The sequence below is a fragment of the Rhizopus microsporus genome (assembly GCF_002708625.1).
Source record: "Rhizopus microsporus ATCC 52813 unplaced genomic scaffold scaffold_8, whole genome shotgun sequence".
In the NCBI taxonomy this organism is placed as follows: Eukaryota; Fungi; Mucoromycota; class Mucoromycetes; order Mucorales; family Rhizopodaceae; genus Rhizopus; species Rhizopus microsporus.
The window spans coordinates 1,031,902-1,055,369 of record NW_019671923.1 but is presented as its reverse complement, the minus strand read 5'-3'; the positions used below and the strand labels follow the sequence as shown (position 1 = coordinate 1,055,369).

Genomic DNA, 23,468 nt, shown 5'->3' with positions numbered 1-23,468 from the left:
TTTAGTTTAAAACAAATAGTTTGCAAAAGAACTTTTTCACTGTTCTTCCTTGATAGACCTTCAACAGGGGGATGGGTTGAAAAGACAGATGCGGCTGAAGCCTTTCCAGATAGAACCGACGACTGCTTCTGTTTTACTGGTATCTCTTATCAACTTGTGTCAAGACAAATGATGTTTGCTCCACAAATAACTGGAGAGAGAGAGAGAGAGAGAGAGAGAGAGAGAGAGCTAATTCAAATGGTACATAGCTGGTAGCGTCAAAAGAATGAACTTCATTATTCCGCTGGGCATATTGAAGTGTGACGATATTAGTTGTCAAAAATTGATTAGTATGCTAAGACTGTTCACGCTAGGAAATACCTAAAAAAACTTTTGAGTGGATTAGAAAGAAATAAAGGAATGATTACTTCAGAATAATCATGTGTTCATTTAGGCAATGCCCCGCCATTTTCAGCTCTCTTTTTTTTTTTTCCATTTTCTGAACATCGTTAGTTAAGTTACTTTCTTTTGAAAAGAGCTTATGGACAATTTTTACTACGAAATCAGTGCGGATTATAAGGCTTTAAGTAGAACTTTGTAGTCTTTATTTTAATATATACCAAAAAAGTCATGATTGTTAAACTTGTTATGATTGATAACTTTTAGAAGTAGCTATGTTTGCCAAGTAAGAAAGCAAAGAAATGACTCTAATGACGATCAGAGAGCGTATTCTTCACATGAAAGAATAAATGCATTGCATAATAACAAATGTCTCCTTAAATTTTTCTTTTGTTATCTCTAATCTCCCCTTAGGCTCTCTATATCGCCCTCATTTTGTACTTTTTTGTTATTTGACTTTTATTTACAGATTGAGACCTGAAAAAGCTTGCAGAGTTCTCACAAGAGTGTCATAATTTTTAACTGTGATGACTATAGGAAAAAGAGAGAGAGGCCAACATCAATTATCAAGCAAAAGAATTTGAATATGCAAGTCTGTCATTTAATAAACCGTACATCAGTGCACAATACATGCATGTAGCCCGCAGCGTTCCTAGTGTCACACGGAATTTCAAAATTACAAGTTTCAGCTTTTCATGCTTTTCTCTTCAAAACAAACAATACACAAATGAATGACGAACAGAACAATCATGTAAAAAAGGATCAAGAGTCTCACCAAGAATCGTAAGTTTCTATATATGTTTGCCCCTTTTTTTCTTTGACAAGTTGACAGATAGCTTTATAGTAATGTAGTTGCAATGTTTGTTGTGCAATTTGATGTTCATAAAGGAAATATCCTCGAATGGCAGTATCCTCCTGGTATATTAATAAAAAGCATTAGCTAACTATTATACTTAACAGGTTTATTTAGAATTTGATTTACAAGGTATCGAGTATCAAGCTATCTGTAGTGGACTACATCGTATCGAGTCAGACGTAGTGTAGGTATAGAAAAAAAAAAAGGAGAGAAAAGAAATTGACAGATTGGCGCTTGATAGGTATTTTTCTCGATCTTCGTATTACGGAATAAGCGTGTTTCAGAATATGTCAATTGATACATCAAGAGGTGCTTATATGAAAGCTGTTGGTCTTGTGGTCAAGCCGACAAAGAGCACCGGAGCATGTGGGAATATTTGGAGGCATAAGAGCTTTTTGATGCAAGAACTAAGGTATAATAGAACACAAAGAGGGAGGGAGATCAAGTCACTGATCATTTTATATAGTCACTTTATGACCCCATCTCAATCTGCAGAGCCAGCACAGTATGAAAGCTTGATTGAATATTACAATAGATACAAATATCAAGAACGCCAAGTTGAGTCTGACCCTATATATATGTCATGGCTTCATGATAAGAGCTTATTATACGCAGCAGAGCACAGCGTCAACTATAATTTGGCACACAATATAGTATCAGTCAATCACGATTTGATGGAAGCAAGCGATCTACCAGAGTTTGTAAAGTTGTTTGGTCCTGATATATTCGTCTTGTGGAAGGCTGCACTGTTAAGAAAGCGAATCATGTTTATTGATGTGCCACCAATGGAGACAAGTTGTCGCTATGGTAAGAACTCCAATATCGTAAAAAGAGCTTTAATAATGTATCTTAGTTTATTCCATGCACTTGATGGGACATATTCCGGACAAGTTTAAATCTGTCAAGCCAATCATATCCAAATTTACTGTTGGTGTAAATGATATTCCTGAATTAGAAAACAGCAGTGATTGTTATATAGCATGTATGTGTATTTGATATTCAACCTTGAAAAGTACACGCGCACTAACACAGCTTTGTATCAGGTACACCCGATACAATCTTTCAAATCAAGTCTGACCTGTACGATCTAATGATCACCTTCCCTACACTCCCTTTTTCTCACCCTGTGACTCAGACAGCTTCAGTGCAACAGATCGCCCTGTCCGATTTAAGAAGCAAAACTGGATTAGAGATAAAGTCAAGTATTCCATCAGTGCCGTCTAACCACAACCCTGCAGATGCGAGACGATATCGTATCTTGCAAAGGCTTGTGGAAAATCAATCATTTGATCTCGGCTCTAGTTCATCATCATCATCATTATGCGTTGCTGATTTTTATTACTGGCTCTATGAAGTACAGGATGAACTACAGAATGAACAAAAAGAATTGTTTTGTAGATCCAGCGGTCAAGGCACAGCAAGGGCTAGCAGCCCTTCTTCTAGACGTGAAAGTCAAGAACTATTAGCGGATGAAGAGCAGGATGCATTAGAGATAAACCCGAATGAAATACTTGAAGTGGTGGCAGCAAGAGCATCTAGTGAAATGCTTCGTACAAGTACTGAATATCAACAACAGCAGTCTATCAACAATACCGTTATCAAGTAAACCCTTTTTCTTTCTTTTTTGGCTATTGAGACTAATGACTTTTTTTATAGCTTCTTTCAACATCTAACATTCTTTTTACTCTTGACGTTACAAGACATCATTTCTACAAACGAAAGAGACGATATAACTATCCTATGGCCAAAGGATATGGTAGAATTAGGATTAGATCCCTTAAAGGATTCTGAGTTCGTTATTGAACTGGCTCGACTTTATTTCAACAAGGAGATACAAGTGCGTGGAATACCTGATTGGCATGCTTGTTGCTCTGCTTGTTGTCTACAAGGAAGGGATAGACAGTACATTCGAATTTAAAATAGGTTCTCTTTCATTTCTAATTGACAATAAATTCTCTACAACGCCAAAGTTCAACAGCTAAGTCGACTGTTTCGAATGATTTTGGTACACCTAATGCACTCACTCGCTGTTGTTCAGGAGTAATATTCAGTCTTTGTAATATCTGTGATATCTGTTTGTCTGACCATAGATCTTTTATATAATAGCACGGTATATCCTTCTGCGCCTTGTCTTCTGATTGTATGTAGACAGAGTGATCATGTGCACAAAAGTCTGTATGGTTCTGCTGTAATATGATGATACATTGATATCCCATGGGGGCTGGCTTGTCTGATACCCAGCTTGAGTCATCCACAGGCTGTAAGATGTGAATTGAACTCGTAGAAATCTTTAAGAATTCTTTTAGTGATGCTTGACATAATGCATCTTGTACATGGTCAGTCATATCAGCTCTGTACATTGCATTTCCTCGAAATACGCTGTTGTATACTGCTATGAATTCAATACATGTGTAATTATAAAGAGATAATGGACTTACCTCCCCCCTTTAATGCATCCAACAGACGCCTCTGAAGGCTAACGTAGTATCCCGCTCCATGTGTCTTTCCCTGAACGGTCGGATAAGCCCATACTCGTCTTGTTTCTGGATGCCAGCCGAGGCCAAAACGAAGTAAAAGTTCTGTTGAGAAGGAATAGAGGTGAATGATAAAGATATAAAATCATTTTGATATATCTTTACTTGAAGGGAATATTCTACGTTGAAGTGCGCATTGTCTAAGAGGAGAAGCCATAATACGAGCTTATAGAATATGATTAGATCTATTGTGTTAGATCTAAGTGCTGATCTTACCAGCTGGACTCGTTGCTATTTTTGCTTCTAGAGAATCAGGCCGAGTTTTGATTATTTCTTTAAGCTGATCAACTGTTGGTCTTGGTCCTCTTGTTGGCTTTGTAATAGTTCGCCATTGCTGAATGATGTCAGTGATTGCCCTTGACATATGGTGAAGCTAAAAAAGGAATTGAAACTCCAAGAAAGAAATAGGTGTGCTAAAATTTAATTGGCCAGCCTAAAGAGCTTAAAACACGTTTTGATTTAAATTAAGCTCTTCTCTTTCTCTCTTTCTTGTTCTTGGCGGTCAAGCACACACACAGACACAGAGGACACACACATATATATACATACATAAAAGTCACACTATGTCTCTGCTAGACGCCATCTCTATTCTCCTGGTGACTATTATATCTATTGTAAGTTTTATTATTGTATATATAAACAGTGTTTTAATATAAAGGCATAGATTATTGGTTTTCTTTTATTATTTTCACCTAAACCAAGGCCAAGAACAGAAAACGAAACATATTATCGAGATGCGTCATCAGAGAAAAGAAAGCCCTTACCAGATCTATTCGATGAGCCCTCTGTCAAGCTGTCCTGTATTGTACCTGCATATGATGAAAGTAAACGACTACCAAAGATGTTGAAGGAGACAGTTGAATTTTTAGAGCAAAAGAAAGAGATAAACAAGGATTATAGTTATGAGATCATTATTGTGGATGATGGAAGTCGAGATAATACTATTGAGGTGGCCATGGGTTTTGCAAAGGAGTATCCGCATGTTGATATTCGTATTCTTGCCATGGAAAAAAATCGAGGGAAAGGAGGAGCAGTAACTCAGGTAAGAATATGATATACTCATATAGATATAATGTGCTAATGACCCTTGAAGGGAATCTTAGGTTGTCGTGGTGAACTTTGCCTGATGGTAGATGCTGATGGTGCAACTAAATTCTCCGATCTTGATAAGCTACTCGAAGAACTTGCTCACATTCAAAAAGATGATCAGGCTGTTGTTGTCGGATCAAGGTCTCATCTTGTATCTACTGAAGCTGTTGTCAAGAGATCATTCATTCGTAACTTGCTGATGAGAGGCTTTCATCTACTAGTCTATATTCTCGGCATTCGCGGAATTGAAGATACTCAATGTGGTTTCAAACTATTCACACGTAAATCAGCACAGATCATATTCCCTAATATGCACGTCGAACGATGGATCTTTGACATTGAGTGTCTCATTATTGCTCAACAACAAAATATTCCTATTGCAGAAGTGCAAGTGACATGGCATGAAATTGACGGTTCCAAAGTCAATTTGATGGTCGATTCTATAAAGATGGCAGTTGACCTGTTACTGATTAGACTTAATTACATCTTGGGTTTTTGGACTGTCCGAAAGAAAAAATAAATCTTTCTTTTTTTAAAAAAATGATAATTAGTGCTATTGACAAGCAGTCAGTGCACAGAATCTGTTCTGGACAAGTTGTGCTTGATTTGGCAACTGCAGTAAAAGAGTTGGTTGAGAACAGTATTGATGCTGGTGCCAGTTGTATTGGTAATACAGCAAGAAAGAAAGCGTATGTCATGTTAATATTGCATTAGACATCAAATTTAAGGATTATGGAATTGAAGGCATCGAAGTTAGCGATGATGGATCAGGCATTGATCCTGTCAATTATGAAACATTGGCGTTAAAGCACTATACTTCCAAGATTAGTCAGTTTGAAGATCTCGAGAAAGTTGCAACATTTGGATTCCGAGGAGAAGCAATCAGTTCACTATGTGCACTCTCACAATTGATTGTGATTACAGCTACTAAAGAACAAGCGCCTATGGGCATGAAGCTCGAATATGACGACAATGGAAAGTTGAAATCAAAGACACCTATTGCTCGCTCAGTAAGTTGCGTGTAAAAGAAAAAGGAAATGAATAACACATACCTTAGACTGGAACAACTGTTCAAATAACAAACATGTTTCATTCACTGCCTGTCAGACAAAAGGAATTTAAAAGAAACTGTAAAAAAGAATATGGAAAAGCACTGGCCATTCTACAAGCTTATTCTATTATATCCTGCAACATTAAAATTTCAGTGTTTAATCAATCAGGCAACAAGTAAGGAGACAACTTCAAAAAAAAATGAGAACTAATATAGGTTAGACCAAGTACAAAAGTGATGTCTACAAACAAGAATAGAGATATAAGAGACAATATGTCGAATATATTTGGATCAAAGATCGTTTCCCAAATCGTCCCGTTTGAGATAAGCCTCGAGAGTCTTTTAGGGCAAGGTTCTGTCGAAGGATTCATATCCAGACCAGAGTGGGGGTTGGGCAGAAGTAGTTCAGATCGTCAATACTTTTATGTAAATGGTAGACCATGTATATTACCAAAGGTAAACAACATTCGCTCTGTGGTGTACCAAGTTATAACTTTTTTTGTGAAAGATGGCCAAAGCCCTGAATGAAATCTATCGTTCGTTTATTACAAATCAATACCCATTTATTGTTGCCAATTTCAAAATACCAACTGATGTTTATGATGTGAACGTGAGTCCTGACAAACGAACGATCTTTATTCATGAAGAAAACAAGATTGCCGAGATAATCATGGAACAACTAAAGGGTCTATTGGAGCCTAGTCGATCGACGTTCCAAACGAATGATTTGACAACGACAGAAGAAGAGATTATTACAACAACAACAACGACAGCAGCCGTGCCAAAGGTATCGCTGCAGTCGTTTGCATTGGCTAGCGGGAGTCATTATCGACCCAAGAGTATGTATGATACCAACCTTGGCAAGCGAAATTATACCAAGACAACTACTAGTAGTGAAACAGGCAATATCAAAGATTACCTGTTAAAAAAGCCAAGATTAGATAACGAAGAAGTGGATGAGTTAACAGAAGAGTACGACAATCAACCAGAAAGACCATCAGTTATAGGGAATAATGATATACTACAGGCTTCAGAAATATCATCAATTGCATCCATATCAAGCATATCTGAAGCTGTGATTGAACCTGATATTATAGCGATAGATGTCACTCAGAGAAAAGTCAGTGAAATCACACTAATGAATGATATAACTGAGCCTATGACTGTGGATATTCAAGAAGAACAGTCAGCCACAGATAGCTGTCAACACTTTGAGCAACATAAAGACATCAGATCCTATGAGGGGAACTGGAAAACAAATGGTCGATCTATGACTGTGACCGTAAAGGACTTTGTTAATATTCCTATAAAAAAACAAACAGTGCCTATAGACAACATACCGGATGGTCTCCTGATGGATGCTGGTATTCAAAACGTTCAAGACAATGATAAGGCAACGGAGGCATTAAACCGAGTTATTCATAAATCAGATTTTGCGAGGATGAAAGTGCTTGGGCAGTTCAACCTTGGCTTTGTGATTACTTCATTAGATGATCAAGACCTCTATATTATTGATCAACATGCGTCTGATGAAAAGTACAACTTTGAGACTTTACAAAAGACGGTACGAGTTGATAGTCAAAAACTAATAAGGCAAGTGTTGCAAAATATGTCCTCCCTTGTTTATCTCCCCGAAAGCTAATGGTATATCCATAGTCCACAAATCCTTGACCTCAGTGCTGCTGAAGAACTTGTCGTCATGGATCATTTGGATGTTTTTAAAGCGAATGGGTTTGATATTGAAGTATTGCCTGATAATGAACCGACGAAGCGTATACGTGTCTTATCACAGCCAGTGACAAAGAAAGCAATGTTGGATAAGAAGGACATAAGCGAAATTATCCATTTGTTGAGCGAGCATCCTGACGAGATGGTTCGATGTAGTCGAAATAGAGCCATCTTTGCCTCAATGGCTTGTCATAAGGCAGTGAGGATAGGACAGTCTTTGACAAAGAACAAGATGACAACGGTAAGGATGAGTTGTATATAAAAACAACAACTGTTGATCATTTATTATAGATTATAAGACACATGGGTGAAATTGACCAGCCATGGAATTGTCCACATGGCCGTCCAACTATGCGTCATTTGCTAAGTCTTTCCCAGTTGAAGCAAACGAGAAAACGAAAGTTTAGTTTTAAAGGAACGTTGTTTTGCTGATTTTATTGTTTCCAAAACATTGTATTTTCTTTTAAATGTTTATGGGCTGAAAGGGGCATATTTAATGCAGCATGAATGGGTTGAATGTTGGGTTCATTCATCAAAGACAATGTAGCAACTCCCATATAAGAGTGTAATAAATCTATATTTATATAAATATCTCCCCTCCTTATAGTTTGTGTATATTAGCATTACCTGGAAATGATTCAGGGTCCTTTGCGAATCCTCCTATGCGTGATTCGCTTTGTAAGAGAAAATCTTTTAATGCATCAGAATTGACAAGATGAAAGCTGTCCAACATGGCTAAAGATGCACCTATCCAAAACCCATAACACACATCCTGCAGCTTGTTTGGTCTACCTTGGAACCCACCGATTTGTCGAAACAGACACCATTGAACGAGTTGATCTTTATTTAATATACCTTCATCGAGGTTCCCCATTATTGATAAAGCAGCTGTTCCGCAAAAGGTCGAGCCTCCGTGTGCTTCCTGTTTTGGACACTGAGCAAAGGCATGCTCATAAGACTGTATTCCGTCAGTAGCTTGAAGGTTTCTTGACTAAATATATATACAAATACCTGAAGTTGAATAATATGATCTAATGTTCTTTCTCGGTCAATACCAGACCAATCATTCAGTATATAAGATATAGCACACGCACAATAGATGAATCGAACGTCTCTTTCTAAACTTCCGGTTGTAGGAGCAATGCTAAAAACGACCCCCTGTTAATAAGTGTACATACACAGCTTCATGTTCTCATTTTTTTCTTATATACACTCAACCTTCCGTCTTGCTGTTGTAAATGTCGTAGCGTATTTGTAATGGCTTTTCTATTGACACGAGATAGATCGTCACCCAAAAGTAAAAGGTTGATGAGAGCAGTGTATGTGTTTGCTACATGACCGGAGTCATAGGGTACATACGAGCAAGTTGTCTATCATTTAGTCAGTTTACTTATCGCTTGTATGTCACACACTCTATCTCTCTTTTTACAGCATGAGGGTCGAATGATCTTCCTGACCAAGGTGATCCTCTAAAGCCACAAACAGCGTCATTGGCATCGTCATTTTCAGTTGGAAGTATTTGTTGTGCATACACCCAATCTATCCAGTCTAATCTATTTTGTTCTGTGATATTATTCTCTAGTTCTCCTAGTAAAGTTAAAGCTCCTAAACAAAAGAATGCCAAAGTCATCCTTTTTACATACGCGTTACATGTCACTGAATACACTTTTTCTTCTTCTTTTCATACCTGTTTGTCTCTGTTTGAGTGTAATCTGTAGGAAGCATGCATAGATTGGATTTAAAGTATTTGATGAGTTTTTCTCTATTGTAACTAGTCATCCTTAACAAAAAGAGAAGCGAAAAAATAAAAAGGGACGATCGGACTTTCTTTATTTGGCCAGATTGGAAACAGATGAAAAAGGTGCCACTGCAGTAACAACAATCGATCTCGGTTCATTATTTATGGATATTCCCTTTTGAGCACGATGAAAGACTCGTGTTTGTTAAAATAAGACTACTTTAATCGCTTATAAGCCAAGGAACTTGTGTTTATCAACGGAACCTATGGATGAGTGGCACCCAGTACTTATTTTAGTAATTTTAAGGTTACAGAAAGAGAGAGGGAGAGGGGGAGAGAGGCACTCTGTCCAAAAGTTGGGTGTGGTGCTTCATTTGTTACATTTCACAGGATGAAGACTCTAAGCACACAAAATGAAAGGGAGTGCATTATAAAGACTCAATCATCTATGGGCATGAAATTTATTCATTATATATAGATTGGCTTGCTTAAATGGGGGGGAGTGAAAACCTCGCGTGTGTCCTTTCCCCCAAAATGATCCTAATCATCCATTTATGAAAGAAACACGCCATCATTTACCTTAATATATAATTGATGTGTGTCTTTATATATCTGAAACCACACATATATCAATTCTACCATTCCCTTTTTAAATACCCTATTGACATATAATCTCCACTTCATAAACATGACACATGCACCCCCAAAAGGAGGAACTGCTTTGAATAATAAAATCAATTCATATAAACCTTACTCCTTACCTTTTAAAGAGAAGGGAGACCTGTTGACATATTTATCTTGTACGGAGCTCAAATGTGATTAGACAGAAGAAGGAAAGAAGGAAAAAAAAAGCGTGACGTGCATAAATGGAAACTATTTCGCCCTTAAAAAATTTGGCGAGGTCTGTTTCCTTTAATAAATAAAAGCACACAATTTTCTTTTTTCTTTTCTTTTCTTTCTTTCTTGTTGCTTGTTGCTGTTGTTTGTAAGTTCAAGGAGATTGTAGTCTTTATCGTTTCTTACTAACGTTACTTAGCATATTCTTACATCTTCTTCATTCTTTTTTAATATACATTCAATTACAACATGAGAGAAATCATTCACTTGCAAGCAGGTAAGATTTTAAATAGTAACAATAAAACAGTAAAACTAATGATTTGAATAGGTCAATGTGGTAATCAGGTAAATTAACCTCACATATTATATATAAACAAAAAGAAGGGAGAGATTAACTGTTGTAGATTGGACAACAATTCTGGGAAACCATCTCACAAGAACATGGTATTGATACCAACGGTAACTACATTGGTGACAACGATCTCCAATTAGAACGCATCAATGTATTTTATAATGAAGGCTCTGAAGGCAAATATGTGCCAAGGTAAAGCGGGATAGGATAACTTCGGATTATATGTAATAACCCCTTGATTAAAATAGAGCTGTATTAGTCGATCTTGAACCTGCCACTATGGATGGTATTCGTAATAGTGCTTATGGTAAAATCTATAGACCTGATAACTTTGTCAATGCCCAATCTGGTGCTGGTAACTCTTGGGCAAAGGGTTACTACACTGAAGGTGCCGAATTAGTAGAATCCATCATGGATGTTGTCCGTAAAGAAGCTGAAAACACCGACTGCCTTCAAGGTTTCCAACTTGCTCACTCTCTTGGTGGTGGCACCGGTTCTGGTCTCGGTTCCCTTTTACTTTCCAAGATTCGTGAAGAATATCCTGACCGTATCTTGAGTACTTACTCTGTCGTACCTTCACCCAAGGTATCCGATACCGTCGTTGAACCTTATAATGCTGTTCTTTCAGTTCATCAACTTGTCGAAAACTGTGATGCCACTTACTGTATCGATAACGAAGCTCTTTATGACATCTGTTTCAGAACACTCAAACTCACCAACCCCGATTACCCTGACTTGAATCAACTTGTCTCTGCTGTCATGTCTGGTGTCTCCACCAGTTTGCGTTTCCCCGGTCAATTGAATTCTGACTTGCGTAAGCTCTGTGTGAACATGGTCCCCTTCCCTCGTCTTCACTTCTTCATGGTCGGTTTTGCTCCCTTGACCGCTTTTGGTTCTCAGCAATACCGTAACTTGAGCGTACCCGAATTAACCGCTCAGATGTTTGATGCCCGTAACATGATGGCTGCCTCTGATCCTCGTCATGGTCGTTACTTGACTGCCGGCACCATCTTCCGTGGTCGTTTATCTACCAAGGAAGTCGAAAACCAAATGTTGGCTGTTCAACAAAAGAACTCTTCTTACTTTGTTGAATGGATTCCCAACAGTGTCAAGACCTCTCTCTGTGATATTCCTCCTGTTGGTCTCAAGATGTCTGGTACTTTCATTGGTAACAGCACTGCCATTCAAGAATTATTCAAGCGTGTGAACGAACAGTTCACGGCAATGTTTAGAAGAAAGGCTTTCTTGCATTGGTACACTGGAGAAGGTATGGATGAAATGGAATTCACAGAAGCAGAGTCCAACATGAACGACTTGGTCTCTGAATACCAACAATACCAAGAAGCAACCATCGAAGAAGAATACGATGAAGAATACGCCGATGAACAAATGGAGGATGATGAAGAACACATGGAAGAATAAAAGAGACAACACGCATTTTATATTTAAAAAGTTTTAATAATAAAGATTTTCTTTTTTAATTGGGAACTACACATCTTTTTTTTTTCTTTATGGATTCTTCAGATATTCTAAACTCTATCATATCATCTTCTTTAACAGAGGCTTCCATTAAGACGAATAATAGACCTGAAAGACAACGAACGTTATCTGCTGGATATTCAATCAACAGTAACGCCAACTTTTATGATATCCCTACAGTAAATAAATACATATTCATAAAAGGGTTCATGTTGTTAAATAATTAGAGTGATGCCTTCAATGACCTCTTAGAGCGTTATATACCTTTACAAAATAACAGACCACAACGCAATGTGGAAGACAATTTGAAGAATCCAGAACTGATGGTGGTAAGGGTTATATAATTTATGTGTGTTTGTGTGTTGACATTGACCTAGATGAAAAACATGTGGAGATCAGTAGCCAAGTATGCTAGACAACACATCATCCAGTCCGATCCTTCCAACCTCAAATCCATTTTAGAATTATGGCATATGAGACTATTAGCGCTGACCAAACTAGGACTCTATCAGCTAGCAACAGCCGAACTTGAAAAACTAGGCGACCTGAACCGATCTGAGCTACGAGACCCGGTGACCAAAGAGTCGATGGTTCCGTTTGCTCTCTGGATCCTCTGGGCACGTCTGCCGTCCTTTTTAAAATACCCTAACGTGACGCTAGAGAGGCTGACGATGTTGGCAGCCAAGTGTAAGAGGATGCAACAGAGAGATCCTGTATGGGAACGACGAGAGATCCAGACGTACCTGGTGATCGCGTCACACTGGATCGCCATTCAAAACTACTCGGCGGCGGCGAGTACGATGGAAGACGTGTTGAAGAAACGACCTGATCAGGTCGATGTCCTCTCTGGTTTGGGTAGACTCTATCTCCAGATGGGCGATGTTGGTTCGGCAACAAATATGTTTGAGCGTATAGAGCAGTTGATAAAACAAGATGAGGCAGTGATCATCAACAAGGCGTTCACGTCCATGGCAAAGGGTGAATGGAGTCAAGCAAGAGATTTGTTGGAACAGGTGCATCAATCCAATAAGGACAATTTGCTCGTCATGAATAATTTAGCCGTTTGTGAGATCTATTTAGGAAACTTGGTCAAGGTATAAAAAGGAGCTAAAAAAAGGGAGAACTGTTCTCATAGTGTCCTATAGGCGATTGAAATTTTAGAGACATTGACAATGAAGAATCCAACATCAGCTGGAATATGTGAATCCATCGTCATGAATCTTTGTACTTTATATGAATTGAGATATGAGGATTCAACGGAAAAGAAGGTGGAAATAATGAAGCAAGTAGCCACCTGGGCAGGTGATTCTTTCCAGTCAGAGTGTTTCAAGCTTCAATAAAGCATTTATTCTTCGTTCCTCTCTCTAACCCACACTGTTCTTCTATTCTTTTTTTAACGTGTGACCAAAAGCTTTCAAATAGGCTTCTATCTTGTCCCTTTGTCCAACTGATCTGTAATACTGTGTTTGGTTCCAGTATCATTTCAAACGTAAACAGATCCTGCTCTGGTTCACTCGTTATCTTTTGTCGTTTCTGTCTTCGTGCGGCTCTAGACCAACTGTTTCTTTTCGCAGTTCCAATCAGACTTTGACAGTCTTGTCTTTCAATGCTGATGTCCAAGTCAGCAAGTATGGTCTGAATGTGTCTCATGACAAAATCAATTGATTGTGGCAATTTGATAACAAACTGACATTTGGGACGGTATTCATCTAGACTAGGCGTCTTAACAGCTCGTTCGGGATGAAAGGACCATGCGATGGCCCAGCGTGTAGTCTTGCCCTGAGTCAGGTCAGTGACCAGATAGTTTGTGATGCCAGACGCCTTCAACATCCTGACGAGGGGCCATATGGATTTCTTTAGACCAATCATGCTCGTGTACCATCTGATGCGTGTTCGTATCTCTAAACTTTCTTTGATCATCCTACTTATAAACCCATACTCACCGCCTTGTGTGATCATTTCATGGTGCGATCCGGTACATACCGCAGATGGCTCAAGCTCTTTATTGACAAGTCCTTGCTCAAGTTCCTCCTGAGATTCGTAAAATGGAGGATTGCACATACAGAACGTATACTCCTCCTCATCTATCACCAATATCTTTTCTGGATCATCGTTATGTCTTATCTTAATCTTATCTTCCAAACCATTCTTCCTTACGTTCTCTTGTGCCCATTCTATTGAACGATGATTGATATCTGTGCCTAGGAATGTCCAATGAGGATTTCTTGCGCATCCGAGTAGAGGATAGATACAGGATGCGCCCACACCGCTTTTTGATGATAAGTTGCTTTTGTATTGTTATCATCTTTGTTCTTACATGTCAATTCCTCTTATCTTGTCGTCTTGTATGGTTTCACTCACCAAGTCTTCTAACCAAAGTATATAGTTGAGTCTGTTGGGAACAGCGGGACACAGAGAGTCCAGAGGGAAATCCAGATCAATATCAAAATCCCTTTTCATTAGACATTTACATAGTTCTCTATATAAAATAAGTATTGCTTTTTTAAAATAGGATTTTATCTTACTTTACTGCAAGTGGGTCTTTAAAGTCAATATAAGCACGTCCGTTTGATTGTTGTTTTACACTATTAAAGATTAGACATGTTCAAAATAATAAAGAATGCCTTACAATGGCTTAAATGAGTCGAAGTTTGTTGCTAATTCTTTGAAATCAGGTTCGACATTGTAAATGTTTTTAGGATGCATTCTTTGAAAAAGGAAGAGAGCAAAAATTTTATTTTTTATTTTTTTTTTGCATAATGGAAATATTCTTGTATGAAAAGAGTGATTTTAATCAAGAAGCAAATCAAGTTAGAAAGGATGCCAAAAACATGTAAAAGAAGAAGAAGAAAAAGAAGAGAAGAAATATTTATATAAATTTAGTTATAATCGTCTGAGATCTATTGTTGATGATGCTTCATTTGTCATGACTATTTCTGACCTCTTTCCTCGTCTTGCTCTTGTTGGTAAAAAAATATAGACAACAATAAAAGTGTTGTATGTATTTATACTTTATAGCAAATGAGCGTTGTGGATCATGGTATATCGATCGACGAAAAGTATGTATCTACTACATAAAAGAACACGATCTAATAACAACAATAGAAACAAGCTTATTCAGCCTATTTCAAATCTACAGACGGACACATGCATATCTGGGACTTTAATATCAGAAGAAACAATCTTCACTTGATTCCGATCATAGCACAACATCACGGCTGTATCCTCGTTGATTCAACACGGAAAGGCAAACGAATCCCTGACGCGCTTTCAAAGACAATACCGATTTGGTGTTGTACCATCAACCGAGCTGTACAGCGAATCAAGGGCTATCACTGGGATACTGACTTCCACTCGTTACCGTCGGCTGTATCCAGATCAGAGCATGCGCAGATTGAAGCCAAAATGGAATCACTGGTGGACAAGTTGATGAGTTCAGGAATAGATGTTTACGCGATCGCTGATCAACTCAAAAAGCCATTAAGGCCAATCTGGTTTACACCTCAATCTTGTGATACGATCGTGCCAGACTTTGATGATTGCTCATTTTGGCCCGTGGTGTGTTTGAGCGCATCAGAGGCTGTCGAGAATGGCTATCAAGCAAGACCTGGGTATCTTTACGTTCAAGGATCAGGTGATGATCAAGAAGCTTGGTGTCTGGTAAAAAAAAAAAGCGAGATAAAGCGGGGTTTTTGGGGCTAAGAAAGCCTGCATTAGGGCCTGACTCCTTCTTTGTTCTGGGAGAATCATCAGCTCATACTGGAAAGCAAGGGAGAATGTGAACGTAGAGTAATAGAGATTGTGAAGGATAGTTTAGAAAAGATGAATTCGCAGACAACAGGTTCCTTTGCGTTTATTAAGCCTACAACTATAGCCATAAGTGACTTGGCAAGTGCACAATCCAATTGGCAACAATTTGATGTCATTATCAATTGCTCTGAGAAAAATCTTGAACTGAACTCTGATACCTATTTACATCTGCCTATTCCTGAAGGCAAAAGGGGTCAACAGGCATTTCTTTTGGCCATACCAAAGGCTATCCGTTTTGTAGAGAAACCATTATTAGAAAAGCAAAATATCCTCATCTGTTGTGATTCAGGTTAGCATAAACACTATTTGAGAGATACTTTGAGCAAATTTTAAAGATGCATATCTCTGTATGAATAGGAAAAGATAGTTCAGTAGGTATAGCATTATCCATTCTAGTGAATTATTTTGACCTTGATGGTCAATTACAAAAAGAAGCCAAGCCTCGAGGTCAGTTGTGTGCGTTTAATGGCACATCTTTGTATTTACAACTTAGACTATTTTTATAGTGGACAAAAAAGTGATTCAGCATCAATTGGTTCGCATTATCTCAAGTTGGGAAAAGGTAATAATAGTCATATAATTGATCGCCTTTTCTCATCTTTTTCTTTACTAGGCTTCACCCTCCCGAACGACCTTGAAAAAGGTAAACGTATACTTTATGAGTCACTCAAATACTACAGACTAGAGGCAGTGTTTATTCATTTTATTTATAAACTTTCTTGATCACTTGTTCATCCTGTACGCTGCTTCTTCCATACTTGATTTCCTCGTTCAGATAGTTGAGAATTGATATCATCCCATTCCAAACGAGCACGCTTCTTTCTGGATAAGTCCTCCTTGAGCGCCTGTACCAAGTGTTCACATTCATCAACCAGTGTACTGACAGCATCCTCCAATGATCTTGTAGCTAAAGAGTACTCCTCCGTCTTGCTTATAAAATCCTTCAATGTTACATCAAGATTATCCTGTTCTGGCTTGTTCAATTCACCATTCGTTTCATCACTCTTCAGCTGGATGATTAAGCCTTCAATCTTCTGTTGTATATATATAAAAAAAAGATCAGTCCCCAAAACGAATGATATACAATGATAACCCTACATCTCTTAGTCTCATCGCATAAGTTTCCTTGAAAAGCACAAGTGGCATAATAGAATCAGAAAGTCTATCAATAGTCTTTTGATGTGTCTCTTTAAACACGTTCTTGAAGCAGGCAATGGTAGCTTTGGCCGCATTAAGTAACTTTTGGAATTCTGTGTTTGATACAGAAAGTTTGGAAGTGGTATCACTAGATAAATGTAGGTTAAAACAGGGTTATACCGGTACAGACGACTTTACTTTGTACTACTACCCTCGTTCTTTCTTAGTTGCATTATAAACGGAGAAGGATCGCCAAAAGTACTAAACGTGGCTTTCTGTTCTGTTTGATCGACTATGGAGCACGCGTTTGAGCCATCGGAAGTTATGCGTTGTTGTCTTTGATCGGCAAAGGGCGATGATCCTAAAGGGGTAAGGTAACTCTTACGACTGGCAGGACCAGGAAGTTTAATCATAGGATTGATGATCAATTTACCGGTGGGACGAGTGCGATATCTTTCTCTTCTTTCTTCTTCTGTTAGATGCGATATGCCACGAAGTTTAATCATAGGAGTCACGCTGATCCCGCTTTTGAATCCAGAGAGAGACCCAGTCGTCGTCGTCTTGAGACCGCTTGTTTGTACTAACTGATTTGAGGTAGAGGAGGAATAGGAAGCACTACCATCTAGAGTTGCATTGCTTATATTGTCAAATTCTTCTATATCGAATATCTTCATTGTAAAGTAAGAATGAAAAAAATAGAGAAAAAAAAAAAAAGAGAGAGAGAGAGAGAGAGAGAAAAAGAAAAGGTATTTATATTATAGCTGTGTGGATGTTTATTGTTGTTCGTAGTAATAATTTTCATTGTTTGGCACAATGCTTTATAATTTTATTGGATATTCATTATACATCCTTCTTTCTCTCTCTCTCCTTATTTAACAAAGAAACATTACCTTGTCCTGTTGATGCTGTCCAATTATCCTATAATTAGAACTGGAAAAAATATATATATCATATGATACACCTTTGAATAATGAAGTATGTTCTTGAAGTGACTGCAAAGTCCATCTCTGAACGCGTATCAATTTATTATTTGTAAGCCTCGTGTCTCAACTTTAAGCTATTTCCATAAATATATCTCATGAGTGATTATATATTTACACAAATCATACTCTTGATTATCTTCAACTAGTACTTGATGCTTATACAAACATGGAGTATCTTTTATAAATATGTCTTTCATACAACTGTCAGACATTCCCTTAACAACTGGTAACTATGTGTGTATCATAGCATTAATACTTATTCATTTTTAAACTGGTTATCACAAACGTCACTATTGTCTAAACAAATTTTCTATAAATGTCGAAAACAGTCGCGCTCCCCCTTTATCCACTGTTCCTCTTTGTCTGTCTCGCTCACTGTGTCTCCGTTTTTTAGCGGGAAAATAAACTGTGATTTCGACCAGTCTTGCAGCGTGACCTAGTAGGCTCAAGCATGACTTATCACGTTCTTATATCGTCATGTCTTATAAGTCCCTTTCCCTTTCTCTTCTCTTGTTTCTTTTTTTTTTCTTTTTTTCTCTTTGTTGTCGTTCACTTCAAAGCTTTCTCAACTACTACTATTACACATTGTCTATGTTCTCTTCTTGGTTATCATCTTGGTATCATCAACCCCAACAGATTCAGGAACCATTTAACGATCACTACGAACCTTTAGATGAAGATTGGATAAAGGTAAAGACAACAAAGGAACGGCAACCAGCGCAAGATCCAACCGATGAACGGACCGAGGCAAAAGAGGAACGGACCGAAAAGGAAGCTCCTATTGTCGAGAAAAAGATATCGAGGCAGGAACGCAGGGCTCAATTACGTTTGGCTGCCAAGGAGAAAAAGAAGCAAGCGAGAAATGCGCTTCGAAAGTCTACCAACTGTATCTTGTCCTCAGGTCCACTTTCCATTGACCATTAAATTTCTTGTTTTCTATATACATAAAAATTAATACATTGATCTTTCTTTTTTCTCTTTTCAGGCTGTTGGAAGATTGCATAGAGAGGGGGGGGGCATATGTCCTAAAATTGAGATACAAAAGATACGATAAGTATTCTCGGATACATACCAAGCAAAAGATAATAGATAAGATTATACAAAAAAAATTAGCATTCTAGTTTATTTATTTTTTAACGAAATTTACCTAAAGCATTAGAGTCTCTTTCTCCCTCTGGCGTTGCCTGTACGGAAAGTCAGCGGCAAGATGGTTACATTTTCCAGCGTTGGAGGAACTGGATCAAGGCAAGGAAAAAGTAACACCAAAAAGAAGTAAGGTCCGACAAACCATGGATAGATTTTTCCCTGCCAGAACGGAAGAGCACATTGGGCTTATACATTGAGGAAACTACCGTTAACTATTTTCACTTTATGTTTCCAGTAATTCGCAAACGATATTGAATCTTATTGTAGCCAAAAAAAGAGAGAGACAAGCTTGAGACGTATTATGTTCATTCATAACGCACACTGACGTATATATAGACTGTGCTTTGTATCCAATCACTACACTATGTTCTGTCTCTAGTCAGTATGATCAAGTACTGTTGCTTGCAACATATTGACACTCATTAGAGCATAATCTTATCAATATATTTTTGTTGTAGTTTGCAGGCTCGAAGCTGCCCTTACTCTTGCTGGCAAATAGTGAGCGTACCATGCTTTATCGCTATTTTTTATTATGTGCTGGTACCCATCTTCAAGTATATCAGCGTCACTTCGGCTGGTATGTCTGCCTCAAGTTCAATGTTCATGGTTCGTTTTCTTCAGTTTCTCCTTCGATTCTTTGAGCAATATTATTGCATCCTACTTTTTACACAATCTATCGGTTTCTTCACATTTCTTTTTAGGAAATTCTCCATTTCTGTTACTTTCAATTGAAGTCTGGACTCAGCACTAGTTACGATTTCTCTAGGTAATCGAGAGCGAGAAAGAAATTCACAAAGGTTTGAGCACTCCAAGTTGTAGGGACTAATAATCCATAACCATGTCAGCCTGAAATTACTGAATGTACAGCTCTGTTTGAAGGCGCTAATGGAGAGATGTCGAGATTTTCATTTTAAAGAAAGCCGTAACTAAGCATACGCTGCATCGCCAAATAGGTAGGGCAGGTGAGGGTACACGCCTTGAAAGGTCTAGCAAAGATATCTTTTGTCTTGTTGACCAGTATCAGCGTAAAGAGACTGGGTTTGGTTCTCCCAGACAGCAGATGATGAGGGAAAGAGCTATCTATTTTTGCTTGATCGAGTTGAGGAGTTTGAACGTTGATGGTGAAAAAATCTAAGCTGCTGTGATTCGAAAGTATACACTTGTTACTGTATTCAACTGGCCAAATCATTCTTTTTCTGTTTCGCCTCAATCTTGTTCAAATCATGTCTTGCTAGCATTATTGCTTTAAAGAATGACATTATCAATTTGAGAAGATGATGGGCTGATATCTATTGCAGTGATGTTTATACGTATCCTTAAAAGAAGCGCTCTCAGAGCCTCCTGGTTCGAACTATTATGGTCCATTGGGCCATCTTTGAAGCTCTTTTAAATGCTACAAGGTCAACAGGCTATGCTTAGATTTTATTACAAGGATCCATTGTTTGAGCTATCACATGCTTCCTACATAACGAATCGAATTACCAATGCACTGAACTACACAAAGTGTAGTCTGTTTTATTGCTGTTAATTGATTGTATGATAAATACAGGCCGTCTCATTGGTTTTTTTTTTTTTGGGAATACTTCATAGAGAATAAGGCGCTTTACTCAATTACCTCTTTATTTTCAGCGTTGGATATAAAGTTATTGGGACTAGATGGGACAGGAGAGTGTCGTAGAAATTGCCAATGATAATATTGCATTCTGTGTACTTCCTGGGTATTCTCTGACGTACTGATGTAATCTCTAAATTCTGCATGTTGTAACAAATCTAAAAAGTACAAGGCATGAGGATATCTACATATCATATTAGTGTGTATGCTTTATATGTTTACACATTCTATTTACACTACAAATTTTGCATATTCTGGCTGTTTCCAGTATTGCAAATATTTCAGGTAATTAATAAACGCCGGATCTTTGAGATACTGTTGTTGCGCGAGATCTATAGATTCATTTACAATTTCTTGAAATGTACAACAATTGTTGAATTACTATTTAAATACCAAGGATTTGCTAAACATTGTATAAATTCAAGTTCAATCTGAAAGCGTTTCTTTTCTTCTTCTGAATTAAGCATTTCTAAAGTAAAAAAGAAAGAGTTTTTTTTTTTTTTCTTTTTTGTATTTGTATTTGTCGCTCATTAAAAAAAGAGTTTAATGCATATTAACATTTTAGTTGGTAATCAGTCTTTTCTTTATTGTTTCCAACTTGACAGCATCATCTTTTTGAAATATATATAAGATACATGTGGTCAGCACTTTTAAGCTTACTTACTTTTCTTGCTTCTCTCTTTCTCTTATAAGTTCCTCTTTTTAATGTAACTAATTTACTAGGCTTTTTTTTTATACATTTCATTCTCCTGCTCTCTTTTTGTTATTTGTTGTCTAACATTTTATTTTTCTATCAGTGCGTGCGCCTAATTTCTGAATAAAGTTGTAGTTTTTGCTGTCAAAATTTAAAGAAGTTGAATCATTTTCCAGAAAACAAGGCAGTGCCTGATTGTCATACACTGATCTTTTTTAAATTTCGCAACGTGCCCCTTTTTTTCTTTTTTCTTTTTTTAATCATTTCTCTCTTTTTTCTTTTTTACTTTTTTTTTTTTTTCTTTATTTGTTGTTGCCATGACAGCGCACTCTATACTCTCAGAACGTCAAAAAGATGAACTGTAAATAAATATTAGGAAAAAAAAAAAATAATAGGGAATACTGACTTTTGTGTGTGTGTGTGTGTGTAATAGTCATAAAGCCATTTTAGATTATCTGAGTTCTTCTGGTTTTAAAGAAGCGTTCAACGCATTCAAGAACGAAACTGGCGATGACTTTGTACCTGACCCTAAACAAAAATATGCTGGTCTTTTGGAAAAGAAGTGGACCTCTGTGATTCGTTTGCAGAAAAAGGTTAAAGTTGCGGTGTTATTTATTGGATGGAAAAGGCTGACAACTTTATAAAAAAACTAGATTATGGAATTAGAAAGCAAAGCAACTCAGATGCAAGAAGAACTTAATAATGCTCCAACACGTAAACCAACCAGTTCGGTTGACTGGATTCCTAGAGGCCCAGAAAGGTTCTGTTTAGCCGGTCATCGTAGTCCACTGACACGCGTATCATTTCATCCAATCTATCAAATATTAGCCTCTGCTTCTGAGGATGCGACTATCAAAATATGGGATTATGAAACAGGTGAATATGAAAGAACACTCAAAGGACATACAAAAGCAGTGCAAGATATTACGTTTGACGCCAAGGGAAACCATCTGAGTAAGAGAGAATATGCAGAGAGAAAAGGAAAAAAAAAGGGGGGAAGGAATTAGTGATTAATATCTGCTGATAGTTTCTTGTTCTGCTGATTTAACTATCAAAGTTTGGGATACCAATAACGACTACAAGTGTGTTCGTACCATGTATGGCCACGACCACAGCATTTCTTCGGTTGTCATGATTCCTTCCAGTGATATTATTGCTACGTCCTCACGTGACAAAACGATCAAATTGTGGGAAATGACATCAGGGTAAGCCCAGGTTTTGCTGTAGACAACAAAGCTGACAAGAGAATATAGATACTGTGTCAAGACATTAGTTGGACATCTTGATTGGGTCAGAAGAATATTTCCTTCTGAAGATGGTAGATGGTTAGCCAGTTGCTCTAATGATCAAGTAAGTCTAACAAAATAAAATAAAATATAAAATAAAAAGAAAATATTAATCAATATAAAGACGGCTCGAGTTTGGGATATCCAAAAGGGAGAATCAAGAATGGAATTTAGAGGACATGAGCATGTGGTCGAATGTGTCATCTTTTTGCCAGTCGCAGCTTATCCTTTTATAGCCGAGTGGCTAGAAAATAGCGTAAGTCCATTCATATGAAAATATAAATGCAGATGTGTCATGTTACTGATGATGCTTGCAGATAAAGTTAAACAAAGAGCAAGCCGTGCCTGGTCAGTTTATCCTTACCGGATCCAGAGATAAAACTATCAAGCTTTGGGATGTCTCTTCTGGACAGCTGCTGAGCACTCTGGTAAGCTTAGTATACGTTTCAATTGTTGATGTTACTAAGCAACAAATATAGGTCGGCCATGACAACTGGATCCGAGGCCTCGTTGTTCATCCGAATGGTAAATATTTGATCAGCGTATCGGATGATAAGACAATGAAGATCTGGGATTTAAAGACGGGTCGATGCGTAAAGACAATCGAGGCTCACTCACACTTTGTCACCTGTATCTCTTACTGTACGACATCACCTCTTGTAGCCACAGGAAGTGTTGATCAAACTCTAAAGATATGGCAATGCCGATAACTAGATCTTGCCTATCCATATTCATTTATATACCCCTCTTTTTTTGAT

The 23,468-nt window shown here is 37.7% G+C and overlaps 13 protein-coding genes across 13 annotated transcripts; 8 read left to right on the top strand and 5 right to left on the bottom strand.

Annotated features, from left to right (window-relative positions):
• Nucleotides 1-1,105: 1,105 nt before the first annotated feature.
• Nucleotides 1,106-2,840, top strand: RHIMIDRAFT_237730 (uncharacterized protein; the record flags this gene model as incomplete). The annotated part of the gene is made up of 7 exons (XM_023608808.1): nucleotides 1,106-1,161; nucleotides 1,223-1,296; nucleotides 1,349-1,418; nucleotides 1,476-1,646; nucleotides 1,701-2,041; nucleotides 2,088-2,216; nucleotides 2,278-2,840. The coding sequence occupies 7 exons, from the start codon at nucleotides 1,106-1,108 to the stop codon at nucleotides 2,838-2,840; spliced, it is 1,404 nt and encodes a 467-aa protein (XP_023466525.1).
• Nucleotides 2,841-3,171: 331 nt separating this feature from the next.
• RHIMIDRAFT_292106 (uncharacterized protein) lies at nucleotides 3,172-4,165 on the bottom strand (the record flags this gene model as incomplete). The annotated part of the gene is made up of 4 exons (XM_023613867.1): nucleotides 3,985-4,165; nucleotides 3,874-3,933; nucleotides 3,673-3,813; nucleotides 3,172-3,626 (listed from the first exon to the last, which is right to left on the bottom strand). Exons 1-4 carry the CDS (start codon nucleotides 4,130-4,132, stop codon nucleotides 3,172-3,174), a joined length of 804 nt encoding a protein of 267 aa, XP_023466524.1. The 5' UTR covers nucleotides 4,133-4,165.
• Nucleotides 4,017-5,392, top strand: RHIMIDRAFT_137527 (uncharacterized protein). Its single transcript, XM_023605636.1, has 3 exons — nucleotides 4,017-4,382; nucleotides 4,433-4,810; nucleotides 4,862-5,392. The coding sequence occupies exons 1-3, from the start codon at nucleotides 4,332-4,334 to the stop codon at nucleotides 5,375-5,377; spliced, it is 945 nt and encodes a 314-aa protein (XP_023466523.1). The 5' UTR covers nucleotides 4,017-4,331; the 3' UTR covers nucleotides 5,378-5,392.
• A 5-nt stretch (nucleotides 5,393-5,397) lies between these two features.
• On the top strand, nucleotides 5,398-8,068 carry RHIMIDRAFT_202580 (DNA mismatch repair protein MutL; the record flags this gene model as incomplete). The annotated part of the gene is made up of 7 exons (XM_023606623.1): nucleotides 5,398-5,524; nucleotides 5,572-5,867; nucleotides 5,915-6,084; nucleotides 6,130-6,364; nucleotides 6,417-7,507; nucleotides 7,565-7,877; nucleotides 7,928-8,068. The coding sequence occupies 7 exons, from the start codon at nucleotides 5,398-5,400 to the stop codon at nucleotides 8,066-8,068; spliced, it is 2,373 nt and encodes a 790-aa protein (XP_023466522.1).
• RHIMIDRAFT_137496 (protein geranylgeranyltransferase type I beta subunit) lies at nucleotides 7,985-9,578 on the bottom strand. The gene is made up of 6 exons (XM_023605635.1): nucleotides 9,324-9,578; nucleotides 9,066-9,267; nucleotides 8,855-9,006; nucleotides 8,648-8,780; nucleotides 8,264-8,594; nucleotides 7,985-8,210 (listed from the first exon to the last, which is right to left on the bottom strand). The coding sequence occupies exons 1-6, from the start codon at nucleotides 9,413-9,415 to the stop codon at nucleotides 8,071-8,073; spliced, it is 1,050 nt and encodes a 349-aa protein (XP_023466521.1). The 5' UTR covers nucleotides 9,416-9,578; the 3' UTR covers nucleotides 7,985-8,070.
• A 730-nt stretch (nucleotides 9,579-10,308) lies between these two features.
• Nucleotides 10,309-11,985, top strand: RHIMIDRAFT_226870 (tubulin-domain-containing protein; the record flags this gene model as incomplete). The annotated part of the gene is made up of 5 exons (XM_023607580.1): nucleotides 10,309-10,359; nucleotides 10,411-10,488; nucleotides 10,540-10,556; nucleotides 10,616-10,755; nucleotides 10,812-11,985. The coding sequence occupies exons 2-5, from the start codon at nucleotides 10,461-10,463 to the stop codon at nucleotides 11,983-11,985; spliced, it is 1,359 nt and encodes a 452-aa protein (XP_023466520.1). The 5' UTR covers nucleotides 10,309-10,359; nucleotides 10,411-10,460.
• A 434-nt stretch (nucleotides 11,986-12,419) lies between these two features.
• Nucleotides 12,420-13,382, top strand: RHIMIDRAFT_202509 (TPR-like protein; the record flags this gene model as incomplete). Its single annotated transcript, XM_023606618.1, has 2 exons — nucleotides 12,420-13,136; nucleotides 13,188-13,382. The coding sequence occupies 2 exons, from the start codon at nucleotides 12,420-12,422 to the stop codon at nucleotides 13,380-13,382; spliced, it is 912 nt and encodes a 303-aa protein (XP_023466519.1).
• RHIMIDRAFT_251723 (S-adenosyl-L-methionine dependent methyltransferase) lies at nucleotides 13,369-14,748 on the bottom strand (the record flags this gene model as incomplete). The annotated part of the gene is made up of 4 exons (XM_023610876.1): nucleotides 13,369-14,329; nucleotides 14,360-14,521; nucleotides 14,568-14,627; nucleotides 14,672-14,748. The coding sequence occupies 4 exons, from the start codon at nucleotides 14,746-14,748 to the stop codon at nucleotides 13,369-13,371; spliced, it is 1,260 nt and encodes a 419-aa protein (XP_023466518.1).
• A 53-nt stretch (nucleotides 14,749-14,801) lies between these two features.
• Nucleotides 14,802-16,537, top strand: RHIMIDRAFT_237723 (initiator tRNA phosphoribosyl transferase; the record flags this gene model as incomplete). The annotated part of the gene is made up of 8 exons (XM_023608807.1): nucleotides 14,802-14,875; nucleotides 14,926-15,008; nucleotides 15,061-15,101; nucleotides 15,148-15,702; nucleotides 15,760-16,141; nucleotides 16,210-16,299; nucleotides 16,359-16,414; nucleotides 16,466-16,537. The coding sequence occupies 8 exons, from the start codon at nucleotides 14,802-14,804 to the stop codon at nucleotides 16,535-16,537; spliced, it is 1,353 nt and encodes a 450-aa protein (XP_023466517.1).
• On the bottom strand, nucleotides 16,466-17,987 carry RHIMIDRAFT_137453 (uncharacterized protein). The gene is made up of 3 exons (XM_023605634.1): nucleotides 17,188-17,987; nucleotides 16,951-17,137; nucleotides 16,466-16,883 (listed from the first exon to the last, which is right to left on the bottom strand). The coding sequence occupies exons 1-3, from the start codon at nucleotides 17,661-17,663 to the stop codon at nucleotides 16,584-16,586; spliced, it is 963 nt and encodes a 320-aa protein (XP_023466516.1). The 5' UTR covers nucleotides 17,664-17,987; the 3' UTR covers nucleotides 16,466-16,583.
• Nucleotides 17,988-18,197: 210 nt separating this feature from the next.
• On the top strand, nucleotides 18,198-19,273 carry RHIMIDRAFT_137436 (uncharacterized protein). Its single transcript, XM_023605633.1, has one exon. It carries the CDS (start codon nucleotides 18,450-18,452, stop codon nucleotides 18,894-18,896), a length of 447 nt encoding a protein of 148 aa, XP_023466515.1. The 5' UTR covers nucleotides 18,198-18,449; the 3' UTR covers nucleotides 18,897-19,273.
• Nucleotides 19,274-20,500: 1,227 nt separating this feature from the next.
• RHIMIDRAFT_137426 (SOH1-domain-containing protein) lies at nucleotides 20,501-21,253 on the bottom strand. Its single transcript, XM_023605632.1, has 3 exons — nucleotides 21,113-21,253; nucleotides 20,966-21,062; nucleotides 20,501-20,914 (listed from the first exon to the last, which is right to left on the bottom strand). Exons 1-3 carry the CDS (start codon nucleotides 21,195-21,197, stop codon nucleotides 20,722-20,724), a joined length of 375 nt encoding a protein of 124 aa, XP_023466514.1. The 5' UTR covers nucleotides 21,198-21,253; the 3' UTR covers nucleotides 20,501-20,721.
• Nucleotides 21,254-21,741: 488 nt separating this feature from the next.
• Nucleotides 21,742-23,420, top strand: RHIMIDRAFT_237719 (Lissencephaly-1-like protein A; the record flags this gene model as incomplete). The annotated part of the gene is made up of 8 exons (XM_023608806.1): nucleotides 21,742-21,785; nucleotides 21,858-22,017; nucleotides 22,078-22,378; nucleotides 22,452-22,629; nucleotides 22,678-22,774; nucleotides 22,835-22,966; nucleotides 23,028-23,138; nucleotides 23,190-23,420. 8 exons carry the CDS (start codon nucleotides 21,742-21,744, stop codon nucleotides 23,418-23,420), a joined length of 1,254 nt encoding a protein of 417 aa, XP_023466513.1.
• Nucleotides 23,421-23,468: the final 48 nt, after the last annotated feature.